Source organism: Ipomoea nil, unplaced genomic scaffold (genome assembly GCF_001879475.1).
Source record: "Ipomoea nil cultivar Tokyo-kokei standard unplaced genomic scaffold, Asagao_1.1 scaffold2759, whole genome shotgun sequence".
Taxonomy (NCBI): domain Eukaryota; kingdom Viridiplantae; phylum Streptophyta; class Magnoliopsida; order Solanales; family Convolvulaceae; genus Ipomoea; species Ipomoea nil.
The window spans coordinates 2,065,873-2,085,000 of NW_017619187.1; the positions used below are offsets into that span (position 1 = coordinate 2,065,873).

The following is a 19,128-nucleotide window of genomic DNA, read 5'->3' on the forward strand; positions in this document are numbered from 1 at the left end:
TTATTTTCACGCACCTACATATATATCACCATAATTATAATTTCTTGCATTTAAAATTCAAGAACTTAAAACCACATAAATTAAGGAGATATATGTAATATATAAAGCATTACCTCAAGAACTAAGTCATAAAATATTCTAAAAATTGCAACTTATCATGCATCACCTCTTAGTTATCCAAATCTTCTTTTGCAATGCACAATTGCCAGATAACACTGTACTTCTAGTGATGATGGGTGCATGCATGTGTTGTGATTTGAATTTAAACCATTATTATTATTATTATTATTATTATTATTATTATTATTATTATTATTATATTTACCAAGCCTCATATGCCTTGACAGAGTAATTAAATGTAAATTAAAGCATTGGCATAAATGCATAATACTTAGCTTAGACAACATAATGGCCTCTGAGGTTATGACGTTGAAGTTGGCAATCAAGGAAGACAACATAGTCTCTACTTTGATCAGCACAACACTTCATATTCCCAAGCTTAATTGTACTGGAACCTGAAGAAGGTGGATGAAATCTGCGTGAACAGAATATGCAGCCAACACGCCAACTAGATGTGCTACGATGCGGAGATCCGACGGTTGAGCAGCTGCAACATCGTAAGTTGGAGTTTGCGGCATTTGCGAATCTTGATCACCATAGAAGCCATGGCAGTTAACAACAAAATTCTGGCAGTGGCAGCAGTGTCTTGATGGCAGCAGCAACAGCGAATATGCATCAGCGATGCAATCGGATTTTGGAATATGCATGTTTTTCACTTTCTTGTTCCTTAGACTGCGAAAGGTTTTCTGTATCAAATAAGAAGACAAGAAACACTAATAAAGTTGGAGGAATACTCTTCTTCTGCCTGCTTGCTTGCTTATGTAGTATCCACAAACACCGCAGCAATAGACGACATTGTTTCAGGGAGGTTTACGCTTTTAACTGTTGGGTAATTTGTGCTGAAACAATGCCACGTGAAGCCGGAACAGGAAGATGGTGTGCGACGAAGAACACGAATAGGAATTCGAAACAGATTGGAAATAGAACTCTGTGCCGTGTTTATGAAAACAGTACCTTAAAAGCGTAAATTTCCTGGTGACGGTTCCGGCACGCTTTCGATCTCATATTACAGCAATGACAACAAACATGCAATTCCACAAACATTCAATCTCATATTACAGGCATTCAATAAAAAAAAAATTAATAATAAAAATTAACATATTCTTACAGATTCTACTCGTCGCTATCATGGACGCATGCCGTTGACTTCTCCGAGGTGTTGCGTCGGCCATAGCTTCCGATGGTGTAGTAGCCTGCTAGTCTTCACGGCTTCTTCGTTTTTGCAATCGATTTTTGCTCAGTTGTGTAATGCCGACACCTCACCTACACATCCGATGTTTTAACCCTAAGCCCGCTAGTCTTCACGAGTAATTCGCTCCCTTCCTTTCTTATTAATGCACATTCAATTTCTGAATTACCCTTTTACCCCCAATCTTAAATTCTTAATGACTTCTACCGTTACTAACTTATTTACAAGGTTTTTAATTTCCCCTTTTGTGCAATCTGTTCCGTTGGATTGTCCCATCCAATGGATCTCATTAATCCACAATCCTCACCTAAGGCCCTATCCTCACTTGAACCCCACCCTATATATATATATATATATATATATATATATATATATATATATATATATGGTTCCTCAATCAAATTAAAGCATTTGATAATATGATACGGAATGAAGTAATGGGTAAAGAGTATTAGTACTTGAATCACTAACCAGCTTAGTTGGCGTGAGTGGCCGTGCACTCTCATTCTTTAAGAAGTTGGGAGTTCAAACCTCCCTCTCGTATAAAAAAATCAATCTGGGCAGCACTTTGCCCCTTAATTGTGCAAGTTCGGTGCAAATGAGCATTAATCTAGTATTCTAAAAAGAAAAAAAAAAAAAAAACTGAATCACTACCACCGGTAAGAAAGATGAAATGAGTATTGTCATTGAAACAATAATAATTCTCAAGCCAAATGTATTTACCACTTTCCTCGAAATCTATCTTTGCTTCAATTATGAAATCATCATCTTTATAGAGCAAACTACAACCGCAATCTGTTGAAACTTGAGAATCCAGAAATGTCTCAAATGTTGAATAACTTTCCTCGCAATCTATCTTTGCTTCAATTATCAAATCATCATCTTTATAGAACAAACTACAACCCCAATCTGTTGAAAGTTGAGAATCCAGAAATGCCTCAAATGTAGAATAATCATTGGGAGTAACACCATCTTTCTCAGCCTTAGATTCATTCCACAGACTACTAAATGGTATGTAGGCAATGCAAGTATGTTGTCCCCCATGGGATATTTTACACTTATCTGAGTTGGTGATCACACACTTTGTTTGGGGAGCTTCATTTCTTGTATTATCATTGCTTGCCAGTTTGGCTATGACCGCACAATGCTCCAAATGTGATTCCCATATACCATTTGAAGGGAGAAGACAGCATACAACAAATCCCAGAAAATTTGGAGTGTACCAGAAGGGTTGAAGATCAATTGAGATCCTACTTGCACCATCACATTTATATTTGAAGCATCTGTTGATATCGACATTAATATAGATAACACTGAGAGGAGTCTTTCTAAGAAAAGTCCTTGGAAAAAGAATGAGCTTCCTGTTTTCTAATAATTCTTTGCGAATGAAATGGCGCCCAATATTATTATGAGTGAATAAGATTGAATATAATTCCAAGTACTTGGTTGATAGCTCAGCTATATTGCTTTCAAAGGCAAAACGAATATCTGCATATAGTTCCCATATAGTTGGTGGGAGTTGTGGTAGCTCTTCAAGCCTCTTACAATATCTGATGTCAAGGTACTTAAGGCTAGGGAGTTGACTGATGCTTTCAGGTAAATGTACAAAATTGTTGCCACTCAGATTCAAGTATTCCAACGAGTACAAGCCTCCAATATCTTGAGGGAGTCCTTCGTCCAACATATAAAGGGAACACAGCTCGAGCATTTTTAGTAAGAACAAACCTGATACACTAGGTACAACTACTTTGGGACTGTCGACGTAGCTGATCCATTCCCATGGAGAAATAATATCTCCAAAGTATAAGTATTCAATTGAACTCAACTGCTTGATTGAAGATGGGAGTTGAGAAATGGCGGTTCTCTGTATATGAAGCTTTTCCAATTGTGACAAGTTGCCCAAATTTTCTGGCAAGGACTTCAATTCAGGACACCCTTCAAATTCAACAACTTTAAGATTTTTTAACTCACATAAGCTTCCAGGAAGTTGAACAAGATTATCACAATCAACCAAACATAGTTTAGTGAGGCCATGTAGTTGTTGGATGGATGAGGGGAGTTCTCTAATATACCCAACGGAATTTAATTCCAGCTCCAGTACATATGGCATACTTGCCTGGATCTCTGGAAAATTTTCTAAATGTCGGCAACAGCCAAGATTGAGAAACTCTAGAGATTTGACTTGAGTGAAGCTGGGAAGCTTCTCAAGATTGCCGCATTCACTTAAATCCAATAAAACAAGCTTCTCAAGACGTCCAATAGATGGATGGACTTCTTTTAAACTCAAACAGCGTCGGAAGACTAATCTCACTAAATTTGGCATCCTTTGAAAGTTTGGGGTTTCCAACAAAAAGTGGGAAGAGCTGAGATCCAAATAAACCAATTTGTTCATGTTCTGCAGGATATATAAGATAGAAAGAAAATATATAACTCTCAATTAACTCCATAGCTTGATGATAGAATTGAAGGAATAGAGTTGAATTGAATTATTACCTTCGTTATGATGCAAGTTTTGAGTAAACTATGAGGTAAATGAAACCCAACCAGCTTTGATGGATGAAAGCTTTCGGGTAATGAAAAGAAAGGATAACATGAGAAATGAAGCCACCTCAAACTGCTAGGAAGATAAGTATTCATAGTGCTCCAACCAAATCTTTTCTCAAACTCTGAACTGTAAAAATCGATACCAAGAAGGCCTTTACCAAGAAGGCCTTTAACTATGAGTATCTTCAATTTTTTCATCCCTTTGAAAGCTTCAATGACACAGCTAATATTTTCATTATAGCTACGTCGGTATTTGAATGTGACCAAAACACCTTCCATCTCTTCATGATCCTGAAAGAAGAAAATAGCATGAATTTTTCTAATTCAATGACTAAGAGTATAGAAGCACAAGATAGATATTATTATATTTACCACGTCATCTAACAGGTCATCAAGCTGCCATATCATCCTCCTAGGATTTTCTCTTGCTGCAATGCGCAAACCCATTTCTTGAATCAAATCATGCATATCCATACATCCATTTGATTCAAACACAAGAGATCTTTCGATTAGCACTGATATTCCAATGCCAGGATACAAATCACAACTGTTAAGTACATCTTCTACATAATCTCTACTCTTTTTACGAAGCAGACATGCTATACTCAAAAATATCCTTTTCTCTCCATCTTTAAGTCCGTCAAAACTTATCTTAAGCTTCTCAATAACCTCCTCATCTGGGATGGTTTTAATCATCTCCAGTGTGCTTTTCCATTGTTTATGGTCTCGTCCACGTAGAAAAGAGCCCCAGACTTTAAGAGCTAATGGAAGACCAGCAGCATAAGTTACAAAAGATGTAGACAGATCTACAAATTCATCATCTGGAGATTCTTTCTTGAAAGCATGCCAACTAAATAGTTGAAGAGCTTTTTCTTTTTCCAGTTTCTTTACTTCATAACATTCAAAGGCAACTCCAAATTGAGTGAATAAATGCTTGTCTCTGGTAGTTATGATGACTAAACTACCTTCGCAAAGCCATTCTCCATCCCCAACTAATTTATCTAATTGCTCCTTTTGATCTACATCATCAAGAACAATCAACACTTTCCGCGATTGGAGCCTTTCCTTGATCACCCCAATTCCTTGATCCACATCATCTATACGCATTGAACTTCCTTCCAGAAGTTTTGATAGGAGTTTTTCTTGCAAGCCTACCAGCCCATGTTTACTATGATTTTCTCGAATGTCAGCAAGAAAACATGAGCAATAAAATCTTTCAGATAATTGAGCGAAAACAGCTCTTGCAAGGGTTGTTTTTCCTATACCGCCCATACCCCAAATGCCCAATATTAATTTAACATCATCTCTAAAAGACATTTCCATCAAGCTACTTATGTTCTTAAGTTGTGACTCTAAATCCAATAAATTTTTCTGAATGCTTTGAGTTGGAAGCAGTTTGAATATGTCATTAATAACTCCTCGGATACATGCTAATTCATACCTGAAAAGAAAACAAACACATCATTGGTAGTTTTTTTTTTTTTTTTTTTTGGAAACTCAGCTGCTTATAATTTATATCTCTAATGTTTAATAATTTTTAAATTATATAATAGTCCCTCTATACTTTTTTTTAGTTCTTTACTTCAATTTTATTGGTAAGGTGGTCTGTTTTATTTCTATACTATTATAATAATTGTAAGAGTATATTATTATTAATTATTAAAACTAGCCAAATAACAGTTAAGGAAGAACGGGGTATTTGTGGCTACGAGTGTTAGATAATGCCAATTTTTTCAGCTATTTGTTATTTTATCTCCCTAAAATAGCCATGTTTTCCTGACTTTAAAGCTGCATTTATTTCTCGGATTGTGAAATTATCCCAGGTGATAGAATTATCTTTCAAGAAGTAGATTTTCTTGCAGGAAATTGAGTTTTTGTGTGTTTATATATATATATATATATATATATAGTAATCAAGTAAAATACGTAATCATATAATTAATTTTTTCTATCAATTCTTCACACTTCGGTATTTTAACATATGTATCAATATAATATCAATATTGACTATTAATTTTAAATGTATCAAATTAATTATATATAATAAATGTCTAAGTGTAAGATTTAACAAAAAATAATATAAAATGTTTTGGGAGAATTAATTATAAAACTAGCTAGGTATTAACCTTCATAGCGCTACTTTGATATAAAATTTCAAAAAAATACGGAGTAAAAAATAAAAAATAGAGAGTAAAATGCTAAAGAAGCCAAGGACGTCGAAAGCATACCCATTGTATTTATCACCCTGTAAATCGTGTCCTACAATTTTTCCTGCCTCTCTCAAAGCGTTCCTCCACATTTCAACCTTCGCCTTCCCCTTACTATCTTTGAAATTTTTTCGGTGTTTTGAAAAGGATTTAGCAAAACTTCTTGTTTGGTTGCGCACATGTGAAGGCTCCACGTCGTAGAAAATTGGCACCACAACTTGGCCGAACTTTTCTTTGCATTCCATGATAGTTGCAGCTTCATCCAAGCACCATGTTGACGATGCATAGCTTTTGGAAAAGATGATAATTGCAATTCTTGATTCTTTAATGGCTAGTAAGAGAGTCGGAGCAATACACTCTCCCCTCTTTAATTTCTCATCATCTTTGAAGGTATGAATTCCCTTGTGTTTGAGATGATGGTTAAGATGATCCAAAAACGTTTTGCGAATATCTTCACCTCTAAAGCTCAAGAAAACATCATAAGTGAATTTTTGAGTTGATTGTGAAGGCGTAGTGGAAGAGGTAGAAGCCATATTCTGAAACTGGAAATTGGGTGCCTTAGCTTGCTCTGAAACATACAGACACACAAAACTAATTTATAAGGAGATTCCAGTAAGTAAATTCACGCTAACGTTCCATTAAGTCAATACGCGTACGTGATTTTCTACGTCAAAAAATGAACTTCTCCAAAAATAAAAATAAAAAAATAAAATCCTTTATATAATAAAGCTATATGGTTTGGGAAATAATTAATGTTACAATTAATGCCACAACATCCTTTATTATATATAAAAAAAAAAGCACAACATTTAAAAAATAAAATAGCTATATATTATATAATCATATAAAAAATATATACTTTTGAAAAATAAAATAGCTATATATTATATAATCATATAAAAAATGTGTTCAATTAGAGTTTAAATTTACACATACAAAATTTAAAATTTGCTTTCCAAATGTAATTATTTTAGTTATTATTCGTATTGTAAAAATTATAATATAGATGAAATACAATTAAGAATAAATCAATGTAATTATGTAAATTCTCTCTATAAGTTTATTTGAATATGCACATAATTAGAGATTATATTGACCATAAGAAATTATAATTTTAATTTTAATTGTAATTTTGTATTCTATAAAAATAATAAATACTTGACCAATGGAAACTCAAAAATATTATTATATTAAATAATTTAAAATATTTTAGTTTTTCTATTTTCTATTTATATTTATAATAACATAATTTTATCCCGTGCATCGCGCGGGTGAATTACTAGTAAAAATAAAAACTGAATCAATACCAGTAATACGTAAATACGCGTGATCAGCTTCACGGTATAACATTATGGTCCACAATAAAGTGTGTTCCATAATAAAGTGTGGTTCATTATTACTCCGTATAATAAATACTATACATTTGCCCTAAAAAAAAAATACTATACCTTCATTGGAAAATAAAGTTAATACCTAATATAGTACTCGACTAGTGCTTTTACTCAATTTAGTTATAAATAATTTTTTGTGTTAAATTTAATTCAACTTAGTCTTTTGTTAAAAATTATATTAATTGGCTGTTAGAAATATGGTCTTAATGATAATTTCTCATCCTTCATCCGGTTTGGGATAATTCCGACCTTCTTTTTCCACTTATTAAGATCCACGTAAAAATGCAAATCTTCATATCCAAATCAACTTAAACCCCCATCCCCAATAAAAAAAAAAAAAAAGATTAAAGATATATCATATTCAACAAGGAAATCAAATATATCAAGTAGTGTACCCGTATTGCCATCAAAGGCAAAACAAAAATGTAGTTAATCTAATCAAGACAAACCTGCTCATGATACTACCAATGAAATTCCTCATATTTTAATGGCTCATAATTTATATCGTATTTACAATAACATAAAGAAATAATCTACCAATAACATTACATTAACTACAACTTTAGCATAGTTCTACTATGATACTCTAACAAAGAATGGTTTTGAATGTTCTTAATTCTGTCTCTTCTAAGGGAATCTGGGTTAATTCCTGCTTTATGAGCAGCGACTACACCTATGGCTTCCCAGTAGTTTGACACCCTCACCTGGAAAATAAATTCCCAATATAATAATCAAATACTCCATAGTTGGATTCACTACTTAGAACAGCATAGATGAAAGATGGTCACAAGTTTCTTTCTTCAATTTTTATTTTTTTTTATTTTTTTATTTTTTTAACTTCAACAAAATTGTTGCTATCTTACAGTTGATGGAAATTTGAGTTTATGGGATAACCGGATATGTGGTTTAAGGACACCCACGTAAGTCACAGAGATACAGTAAGTAGAAAGAGTTGCCCAAATATCGTGTACTTACAGCTTCTATCCCGAGTCTCTCAGGCGTATCATTGAGAACAGTTTCATTCTCTTCCACAGCGATTATAAGTGGCTGCAACGAATAATACATAGAAAGTGCAGAAGAAATAAAGGAAACATAATTAGAAAATAAGCTTACCTAGGAAAAGCGGGAATTGGTCAAATGTAGCAACAGTATATTAGTGTGTTGTATAATTGCTATCTCTGGCGTAGAGCTTATTTAGTCATAAAAGATAAACGTAAGAATTGTACCCTGTTTCTTTTACTGTTTGCAAATGCAAGGGCACCATCTCCCCCGCAAGCATCAATTGGTAGAATGACACTGTCAACGTCACTGGCTGAAATGCAGTTTTTTCCTAAAATCTCAGTTCCCTTGATCAGATACTGTGGTGCAGTACCAAGCCCAGCAAGCACACATGGCAAGAAAGTATATCCTATCTGTCAGAATTCAAAGGTGGGATTCAAGATTAAAAATTTTAAAATAAAAAAATAATAATAAAAGAAGTAAAGAGAGAAACTATGTCAATCTTACAGGAGATGAGAATAAAAAACATAATGTATTCAGTGCTTGCATCTGAAGAATATCATTGTGATATTTGTTTTCGTTCTTAAAATTTTTATTGGTCTATTGATGGGGGCAAAAGGAGTTAAGCTTATAACTACACTAAACCTGAATCTGTTTCCATCATAAAACACATAGATCTTTGGAATGAAAGGCACAATCAGGCCTTAATCTAAAAGAGCTATGGACATACTGAAGGCCTTAATCTTCAATAAAAGAGCATGTCAGACTACTTAACACCCCACCCCACCCCACCCCCCACCCACTCTCTTCCCCTTATGCTTGTGTATAGCAGCTTCTTACCTCTTCAGAAACTGATTTTGGACATACTGAAGTGCTTAGTTGAGGGGATGATAATGCAGGAGCATGTGCACAAGGAATTTGAAAATGTTTCACTACTAGATGGCTTATTACTGCCTCCACACCAGCCAAGAGATCTATTCCCTTCAGAAAGAAAAAGCATATAATAAGAGGAAATAATAGGTTTATATTACTAATAAGGGTTAGGGACTTTCAATCACACCACAAAACGAGTCATTAGAAATTTAGAATAGCATAACCAGAAAAGTTGCACTACCATATTGGTATCAGTTTTTTTTTTATAATAAAACCTAATTATGTCTCTTTTCCTGGTAATGATAACAGAATATCAGGCATCACTAAGGCAAGAATAAAATTAAAGTGAGCATTTGGAGAATAAATGGTAGAGCAAACAAGAAAACCTGGTATTACTGGTGTCGAATACTCAGAAACGAGAGATGACAGTATGCCAGAATTCATAAAATAAAGAGCAAGAAAAAGTAAAGAAACCACAGTGTTATGAAGTTTGGTGTATCAACCATACCATCCCCTGTCGGTAATCATCTATATCTTCATCATCATCGTCTGGAAAACGTGCAACAACTGCAACTGCATTCACATCTGAACCTTTTACCAACTTCTCTACAGCCCTCAACAGGGAGTCTGGATTTTGTATCCTCCCAGTTGACTGCCCACATTTTGGGTCAACCCACTTCTCCACCTATAATAAGTGATTCTGTAGGTTAAGGGAGGCCTTCAACACTAAGGACCAGTGTTCATAAGCAGTGCAGTAAAACATTGGTGATACTAAAGTAAAGTCAATAAAAGATCTGCCGACCATGAAGTATAAAAAGCGTCACATGATTATTCAATTTTAAACTGTACAATTGGGAGAGATGGAAATTCTCATGTACTTTGCTCAATTGAACTTCTTTCCTAGAACATTAGATGTTCCTAACTCCTAAGCCATTATAGTATACGTGATTTCTGAAATCATCCATAGCCAACTCCACAGTAAGGAATACAATATGGGTACAGTAACTCCTACTCTGTTACCACTTAATATGCATACCATTAAAGGGAGGTCTGTTACAGTATATTCCACAAATGAGAGACCAAGGGACGCTCTAGCTGCATCAACAACTTGTAGATGGCAAATACGAAGATCTTCTTCGATTCCAGCATCAAGAACCAATCCAACCTGATTAATGTTATGATGGTCACATCATTGCAGGCTGAATAGCAAGGAAATGACACGGCAACATCAGCAGCCTAGTGCAAAGCATCTATCACCACCAGAACAAGTTGGACAAGAAAGAATTCAAAGCATACTCTATTTTGATGAACCGGTTCCAGTGCCCAAAGTCCTTCTGCAAACCGATCTAAAGCATAGCCTTCAACATACAACACATTTGACATGGGCCAGTAGAGCATTGCAGCATTAAGAACCTGTAAGCATTATAAATTTACATAGAAAAGATAAGTTGCAGGACAGCTCTACCAAATATGTCAGTATATACACTTTAATCCTAATTGTAACTTAGAGTTCTATCTTTGCTGTTAGATTCATGTCAACTCTACCAAATACTTCAGAAGCCAGTACTATGAATAGTAAATAGAGTGCAAATCCATGGCAATTGAACAAGTGTCAAATTAAGTCAAGTCAGGGCTCACATATAGAAAAAGATCTATTGTAAGATGTGAGCCAAAAGAAATCTCACATTAGGATGAGTGATAAGGCAGTCAACAACGGAAGAAAAAGCTCTCGCCACTGGCAAAGCGTCGCCGGCATAGCCACCAATCGCCGCTCCTATTCCCGTCGGCACTATCATCACACTCGTGTACTGCCGCTTGAACTGCTCAAAAATAATTGAATCAGTACAAAAATTTAAGGCATAAAAATGTAAAAATTTCTAATAAAAACATACCCGGAAAATTCTACCTTGCTAGGAAGAGGAGAGAAAGAGCAGGAGACTCTGGTTTTGCACTTGGGAAGTGAACGGTGGCGAAGGTAGCCGTGGGCGGGCGGGGAGAATGGACAGGTGAGATTTAGTGCCGCCATTGCAACCGAGTATTCAGATTTCGCTGCTTCTTAGCTTTGCTCACTAGTATGCAGCAATGGCGCCGGCGAGGAGGGCAATTTGGAATTCCTTAAAAATTCATAATAAAGTAAATACCTAAAATGTCCATAGACTATAGCTAAATTCACAAATTGGTTCTCAATTTTTAATTTCAACCAATTAAGTCCTTAACTTTGTAATTTTGACACGATTTGGTCCTCCATCTATTTGACCATTTGTTGACCGTGATTGATGATCTCTAGAAGAACCTTTAGCTCTCGTCGGAGCACGTGAAGGCCTCCAGGATGACGTTGCACCGGTTCGAAAACACGTCGTCTTCTTCGCTCTGATACGAACTCAACTACATTGAATCCAAAGGGAGGATTAAGAAAGGCGACCGGATTTTGTAGATTACTTTCGGCAGTGGATTAAAATGTAACAGTGCAGTGTGGAAATGCAACCGGAACCTTAAAAACCCGACGATGGATCATGAAATTACATATATATCCTCAAAAATCACAGTCAACAAACGGTCAAATAGACAGAGGACCAAATTATGTTAAAATTGCAAAGTTAAAGACTTAATTGGTTAAAATTAAAAGTTAAGAATTAATTTGTAAATTTAGCTATAGTCGAAGGACTATGTTGGGTATTTACTCTATATTCAAAATGTACATAATATTCATGGTTCACGCAATTGCGTGGACCACAATTTACCTGCCAGTGCGGCCAATGTGATCTTATTTGTCTATTTGTACTCGTTAGATTTACACTAACATTTGAAACCATTAGATTTACACTAACATAATCCATATTTCCATATATTATGAATTTTAAGGAATTCCAAATAGCCCTCCTCGCCGGCGCATTGCTGCATACTAGTGAGCAAAGCTAAGAAGCAGCGAAATCTGAATACTCGGTTGCAATGGCGGCACTAAATCTCACCTGTCCATTCTCCCCGCCCGCCCACGGCTACCTTCGCCACCGTTCACTTCCCAAGTTCAAAACCAGAGTCTCCTGCTCTTTCTCTCCTCTTCCTAGCAAGGTAGAATTTTCTGTGTGTGTTTTTATTAGAAATTTTTACTTTTTTATGCCTTGAATTTTTGTACTGATTCAATTATTTTTGAGCAGTTCAAGCGGCAGTACACTAGTGTAATGATAGTGCCGACGGGAATAGGAGCGGCGATTGGTGGCTATGCTGGCGACGCTTTGCCAGTGGCGAGAGCTTTTTCTTCCGTTGTTGACTGCCTTATCACTCATCCTAATGTGAGATTTCTTTTGGCTCACATCTTACAATTGATCTTTTTCTATATGTGAGCCCTGACTTGACTTAATTTGATACTTGTTCAATTGCAATGGATTTGCACTCTATTTACTATTCATAGTGTACTGGCGTCTGAAGCATTTGGTAGAGTTGTCCTGAATCTAACCGGAGTAACCGCAAAGATAGAACTCTAAGTTACAGTTAGGATTAAAGTGTATATACAGACATATTTGAAAATTGTAATGCTTACAGGTTCTTAATGCTGCAATGCTGTATTGGCCCATGTCAAATGTGTTGTATGTTGAAGGCTATGCTTTAGATCGGCTTGCAGAAGGACTTTGGGCACTGGAACCGGTTCATCAAAATAGAGTATGCTTTGAATTCTTTCTTGTCCAACTTGTTCTGGTGGTGATAGATGCTTTGCACTAGGCTGCTGATGTTGCCGTGCCATTTCCTTGCTATTCAGCCTGCAATGATGTGACCGTCATAACATTAATCAGGTTGGATTGGTTCTTGATGCTGGAATCGAAGAAGATCTTCGTATTCGCCATCTACAAGTTGTTGATGCGGCTAGAGCGTCCCTTGGTCTCTCATTTGTGGAATATACTGTAACAGACCTCCCTTTAATGGTATGCATATTAAATGGAAACAGAGTAGGAGTTAGTGTGCCCATATTTTATTCATTACTTGTGGAGTTGGATATGGATGATTTCAGAAATCACGTATACTATAATGGCTTAGGAGTTAGGAACATCTAATGCTGTAGGAAAGAAGTTCAACTGAGCAAAGTACTTGAGAATTTCCATCTCTCTCAATTGTATAATTGTTTAAAATTGAATAATCATGTGACACTTTTTATACTTCATGGTCGGTAGATCTTTTATTGACTTTACTTAGTATCACCAATGTTTTTCTGCACTGCGTATGAACATTGGTCCTTAGTGTTGAAGGCCTCCCTTAACCTACAGAATCACTTATTATAGGTGGAGAAGTGGGTTGACCCAAAATGTGGGCAGTCAACTGGGAGGATACAAAATCCAGACTCCCTGTTGAGGGCTGTAGAGAAGTTGGTAAAAGGTTCAGATGTGAATGCAGTTGCAGTTGTTGCACGTTTTCCAGACGATGATGATGAAGATATAGATGATTACCGACAGGGGATGGTATGGTTGATACACCAAACTTCATAACACTGTGATTTCTTTACTTTTTCTTGCTCTTTATTTTATGGCATACTATCATCTCTCATTTCTGAGTATTTGACACCAGTAATACCAGGTTTTCTTTTTTGTTCGAGGATGCAGCTTTTTTTTAGCGAATTACATATTTTGCTCTACAATTTACTCTCCAAATGCACACTTTAATTTTATTCTTGCCTTAGTGATGCCTGATATTCTGTTATCATTACCAGGAAAAGAGACATAATTAGGATTTATTAAAAAATAAAAAAACTGATACCAATATGGTAGTGCAGCTTTTTCTGGTTATGCTATTCTAAATTTCTAATGACTCGTTTTGTGGTGTGATTGAAAGTCCCCAACCCTTATCAGTAATATAAACTTATTATTTCCTCTTATTATATGTTTTTTCTTTCTGAAGGGAATAGATCTCTTGGCTGGTGTGGAGGCAGTAATAAGCCATCTAGTAGTGAAACATTTTCAAATTCCTTGTGCACATGCTCCTGCATTATCACCCCCTCAACTAAGCACTTCAGTATGTCCAAAATCAGTTTCTGAAGAGGTAAGAAGGCTGCTATACACAAGCATAAGGGGAAGAGAGGGGGGTGGGGGGTGGGGTGTTAAGTAGTCTGACATGCTCTTTTACTGAAGATTAAGGCCTTCAGTATGTCCATAACTCTTTTAGATTAAGGCCTGATTGTGCCTTTCATCCACAGATTCAGTGTTTAGTGTAGTTATAAGCTTAACTCGTTTTGCCCCCATCAATATCCCAATAAAAAATTAAGAACGAAGACAAATATCACAATGATATTCTTCAGATACAATTACTGAATTCGTTATGTTTTTTATTCTCATCTCCTGTAAGATTGACATAGTTTTTCTTTACCTCTTTTTTATTTTAAAATTTTTAATCTTGAATCCCACCTTTGAATTCTGACAGATAGGATATACTTTCTTGCCATGTGTGCTTGCTGGGCTTGGTACTGCACCACAGTATCTGATCAAGGGAACTGAGATTTTAGGAAAAAACTGCATTTCAGCCAGTGACGTTGACAGTGTCATTCTACCAATTGATGCTTGCGGGGGAGATGGTGCCCTTGCATTTGCAAACAGTAAAAGAAACAGGGTACAATTCTTACGTTTATCTTTTATGACTAAATAAGCTCTACGCCAGAGATAGCAATTATACAACACACTAATATACTGTTGCTACATTTGACCAATTCCCGCTTTTCCTAGGTAAGCTTATTTTCTAATTATGTTTCCTTTATTTCTTCTGCACTTTCTATGTATTATTCGTTGCAGCCACTTATAATCGCTGTGGAAGAGAATGAAACTGTTCTCAATGATACGCCTGAGAGACTCGGGATAGAAGCTGTAAGTACACGATATTTGGGCAACTCTTTCTACTTACTGTATCTCTGTGACTTACGTGGGTGTCCTTAAACCACATATCCGGTTATCCCATAAACTCAAATTTCCATCAACTGTAAGATAGCAACAATTTTGTTGAAGTTAAAAAAATAAAAAAATAAAAAAAAATAAAAATTGAAGAAAGAAACTTGTGACCATCTTTCATCTATGCTGTTCTAAGTAGTGAATCCAACTATGGAGTATTTGATTATTATGTTGGCAAATTATTTTCCAGGTGAGGGTGTCAAACTACTGGGAAGCCATAGGTGTAGTTGCTGCTCATAAAGCAGGAATTAACCCAGATTCCCTTAGAAGAGACAGAATTAAGAACATTCAAAACCATTCTTTGTTAGAGTATCATAGTAGAACTATGCTAAAGTTGTAGTTAATCAATGTTATTGGTGGATTATTTCTTTATGTTATTGTAAATACAACATAAATTATAAGCCATTAAAATATGAGAAATTACATTGGTAGTATTATGAGCAGGTTTGTCTTGATTAGATTAACTACATTTTTGTTTTGCCTTTGATGGCAATACGGGTACACTAGACATATCTGATTTCCTTTTTGAATATGATATATCTTTAATCGTTATATATAAATATATCTCATCTATCTAAATCTGATCTAAAAACATAATAAATATCACTCGTTATATCTTTGATTTATGTCCGTTTTTTGTTATTATTATTATTATTTTTTTAATTATGTTGTACTATACAATTTTTTGAACAAAAAATATATTACTATTATAACTTTTGTTATCTTTTTCCATTATTATTACCATACACATGCATACACTATCTTTTCTTATATATTCTTCAATGATAATAAGTTTGATTTCATTGCTTTTAATTAATTATTACCGTAATTATATTTAGTAATTTAGTAATTTATCATATCTAAAATTTTTACTTTAATAATATTAATCATATTATAATTATGTCTTTTAATGATGATATGATATGCTTACTTTATCAATTATGAATTTTACAACTATAAATTAAAAAAAAAAAAATTATATACTCTTGTTCAAAAAAATATTTTAATATAATTAAGATTTTAACATTATGTATTAGTATTGGATATATATTTTTGTCTATTGCGCATATGAAATACAAGTAAAAATATATAAAAGGCAATAAAGGAGGTAATCAAAATCTAATATATAATAATAAGAATAAAAAAAATGTGTTGGTGTAATCACATGCATTAATAGTTTGTGCATTGTGTTTACTTTTCTGTACAATAAGTTATTTCTAATTTTACCCTCTTTCTTTTACCCACGTTGAATAACATTGTAATGAACTCTATCAGTCTCATTTTACTTTATTATGTTCACTATTTATTGGTCTAACTATTTCTTCTCTACTTATTTTCTTTAGTATTTTTAATTATTTTATATTTAATAGTATTTTAAATGTTGTAATATATATATATATATATATATATATATATATATATATATATATATATATATATATATATATATATATATACATCTGATAAAACTAAATAGTAATGAAGGTATATTTTGAAAGAATGAAAGGCATGAAAATGGGAAAATAAAAAACTCTCGAATAAGTAATAGTAGAGGTTTAAGACTGCATTTATTTAAATTCTTTGCTTATGTTTTTCTTTCATTGACTTTTTTTTTTCTTTTTTTTCCAGAAAAATACATTCTTAGATGTAGGTAATAAAAGAATGGAATAATGTTCAAATTGGCCACTAAACGTAACCTGAAAATGCAATTAAGCCACTGAACGGAAAAAAAAGAGGTGCAATTAGGCCACTAAACACTCCAAAAATGTGCAATTTCACCTGATAGCAGGTTACCCTCAATTTTAGCAGGTTATCTGCTTACGTGGCAGCTGAGTTGGTATTTTTAATAAATTTTAATTAATTTTTAATAAATTTTAATAATAACTTTTTATTAAATTTTTTTTTAAAAAAATAAAAACGACTTTATTTTATTTTTTATTTAATTTTTTTCAATTTTTTATAAAATCTATTATTAAAATTAATTATTAAAAATTATTAAAAATGCCAATTAAGCTGCCACATAAGCAGGTAACCTGCTAAAATTGATGGTAACCTGCTATCCGGTAAAATTGCATACGTTTGGAGAGTTCAGTGGCCTAATTGCACATTTTTTGAGTGTTCAATGGCCTAATTGCACTTTTTTTTTTTTTTTTTTTTTTTTTCGTTCAGTGGCCTAATTGCATTTTCAGGTTACGTTCAGTGGCCAATTTGAACCTTATTCCTAAAAGAATTCAAAATTCAAAGTTTGGGCAAGTTGGAAACTACCCCAATAGTTATATCCTAGATGGTGCATGTAGTAACATGTACAAGCTATATTTACTTTCTCTCAATAATCTAAATTGACAGTTACAAAATAATTGAGAATCAAAATAGTGATTTTCTTAGAACAAATATTATAAATATAATATATAATCAATGTTACTAAATATGATGTACTAGTTAGCATTATTAATAACTTATAGTATCTATACCAGTGTTTTTTTCTCAATTTTTGAAACAGTAACAAAGTTTTTAGCTGATGGGAGACAAGATTTTTAAGACAATTCTAAAATCTAGTTTTTGAAACAACTAGTATTTGCACCCGTGCGATGCACGGAATGAATTTGTTGTAATATAGTAAGAATATATGAATCGATATATAATTATTTAAATTAGAACATCAAATATTATATAGTGCAATTAAATATTATATATTTGCATCGTTTATATATTTTGATGTTATTATTGCTTGAATTTGTGTAAATAATTGCTCAAATTAATAGCTAATGTCTAGATGTACACATACGGTGCTATAACTTTGAAGATTTTATTTATCATTATTTAGTATTTTCATAAATTAGGCAAATGTGCTCGTTCTCTAACAACTCAGTTATAGAAATAAATTGGTATCCTTATTCATTTGTATGGAAGATATATATTTTTTTGTCAAGATATATAACAATTTTTTCATTTAAAAAAAAAAACTTAATATCACCGATTATATTTACACATTATTGAAACATCTTTGTAAACGACATTGGTAGTGACAACGCAATCTTGTTCGTCTTCGTCTAGAGCTAACATCTTCAATCCATCAGGACGGGTTACTCGGGTTAAAATATATAATGGTTGAATTACTCAATTAGTTATCCTTTTATATTTTCAGTCAATTAGGGATATCAGATTCATTTTCAGCAAATGATTCTTTTTTATTTTCAGTCAATTAGTCAATTAGAATATCAAATGCAGTGATATTTTTACCTAATTTTTGTTCCATTTTTAATTGATGATGTAGATATTATTATTGAAATATTTCGGTTCAATTTTTAATTTACCTTTACTATTGTTAAAAAATATGCATTTACTATTGATAATGTAGAATATTATTATTGAAATATTTTTTCCTCAAATTTTTAATTTTCATTCCATTTTTAATTAAAATGCAATTATCTGACCATTTATTTTTTTTTATTTTTTTAGTCAATTATGGATCATTTTTTATTTACAGTCAATTATTAATATTCATTTCATTTTATATTTTCAGTCAATTAGTAATATTAGATTCATTTTCAGTCAATTATTTTTTTTATTTTCAGTCAATTAGAATATAGATGTAGTGATATTTTTACCTAATTTTCGTTACATTTTAATTTGATGATTTTTAATTTACATTTACTATTTTTTTAAAATATGTCTTTACTACTTGATGATGTAAAATATTATTACTGAAATATTTCCTTTTCATTTTTAATTTTCATTTACTTCTAAAAAAAAAAAAAAAAAAAAAAACTTTGAACTTTTCACTACTTGTCCACAGTGATGGGCAAACAATTATGTTTGTAAACATTTTCAAAAGCTCCTCTTTCCAAACATTTTCAATGTGAGATTAAAATGATATCACATCA

At 33.2% G+C, this 19,128-nt stretch overlaps 4 protein-coding genes across 6 annotated transcripts; 1 reads left to right on the forward strand and 3 right to left on the reverse strand.

Annotated features, from left to right (window-relative positions):
* Positions 1-378: 378 nt before the first annotated feature.
* Positions 379-1,866, reverse strand: LOC109156851. Of its 2 annotated transcripts, XM_019304715.1 has the most exons (4): positions 1,781-1,866; positions 1,229-1,383; positions 1,075-1,120; positions 379-792 (listed from the first exon to the last, which is right to left on the reverse strand). In XM_019304715.1, exons 2-4 carry the CDS (start codon positions 1,290-1,292, stop codon positions 486-488), a joined length of 417 nt encoding a protein of 138 aa, XP_019160260.1. In that variant the 5' UTR covers positions 1,293-1,383; positions 1,781-1,866; the 3' UTR covers positions 379-485. The 2 variants fall into 2 exon arrangements, with proteins under 2 accessions (XP_019160260.1, XP_019160261.1); XM_019304716.1 differs by having other exon boundaries at positions 379-806; positions 1,075-1,383.
* On the reverse strand, positions 1,324-6,682 carry LOC109156742 (TMV resistance protein N-like). The gene is made up of 5 exons (XM_019304576.1): positions 6,082-6,682; positions 4,226-5,294; positions 3,803-4,144; positions 1,953-3,704; positions 1,324-1,383 (listed from the first exon to the last, which is right to left on the reverse strand). The coding sequence occupies exons 1-5, from the start codon at positions 6,591-6,593 to the stop codon at positions 1,324-1,326; spliced, it is 3,735 nt and encodes a 1,244-aa protein (XP_019160121.1). The 5' UTR covers positions 6,594-6,682.
* A 1,227-nt stretch (positions 6,683-7,909) lies between these two features.
* LOC109156849 (uncharacterized lipoprotein syc1174_c-like) lies at positions 7,910-11,450 on the reverse strand. Of its 2 annotated transcripts, XM_019304712.1 has the most exons (9): positions 11,230-11,450; positions 11,009-11,143; positions 10,620-10,736; positions 10,360-10,488; positions 9,832-10,008; positions 9,291-9,431; positions 8,678-8,863; positions 8,427-8,498; positions 7,910-8,155 (listed from the first exon to the last, which is right to left on the reverse strand). In XM_019304712.1, the coding sequence occupies exons 1-9, from the start codon at positions 11,347-11,349 to the stop codon at positions 8,006-8,008; spliced, it is 1,227 nt and encodes a 408-aa protein (XP_019160257.1). In that variant the 5' UTR covers positions 11,350-11,450; the 3' UTR covers positions 7,910-8,005. The 2 variants fall into 2 exon arrangements, with proteins under 2 accessions (XP_019160257.1, XP_019160258.1); XM_019304713.1 differs by lacking the exon at positions 10,360-10,488.
* A 740-nt stretch (positions 11,451-12,190) lies between these two features.
* LOC109156710 (uncharacterized lipoprotein syc1174_c-like) lies at positions 12,191-15,774 on the forward strand. Its single transcript, XM_019304542.1, has 9 exons — positions 12,191-12,392; positions 12,479-12,613; positions 12,864-12,980; positions 13,112-13,240; positions 13,595-13,771; positions 14,208-14,348; positions 14,727-14,912; positions 15,092-15,163; positions 15,435-15,774. The coding sequence occupies exons 1-9, from the start codon at positions 12,273-12,275 to the stop codon at positions 15,582-15,584; spliced, it is 1,227 nt and encodes a 408-aa protein (XP_019160087.1). The 5' UTR covers positions 12,191-12,272; the 3' UTR covers positions 15,585-15,774.
* The last annotated feature ends 3,354 nt before the right edge of the window (positions 15,775-19,128 follow it).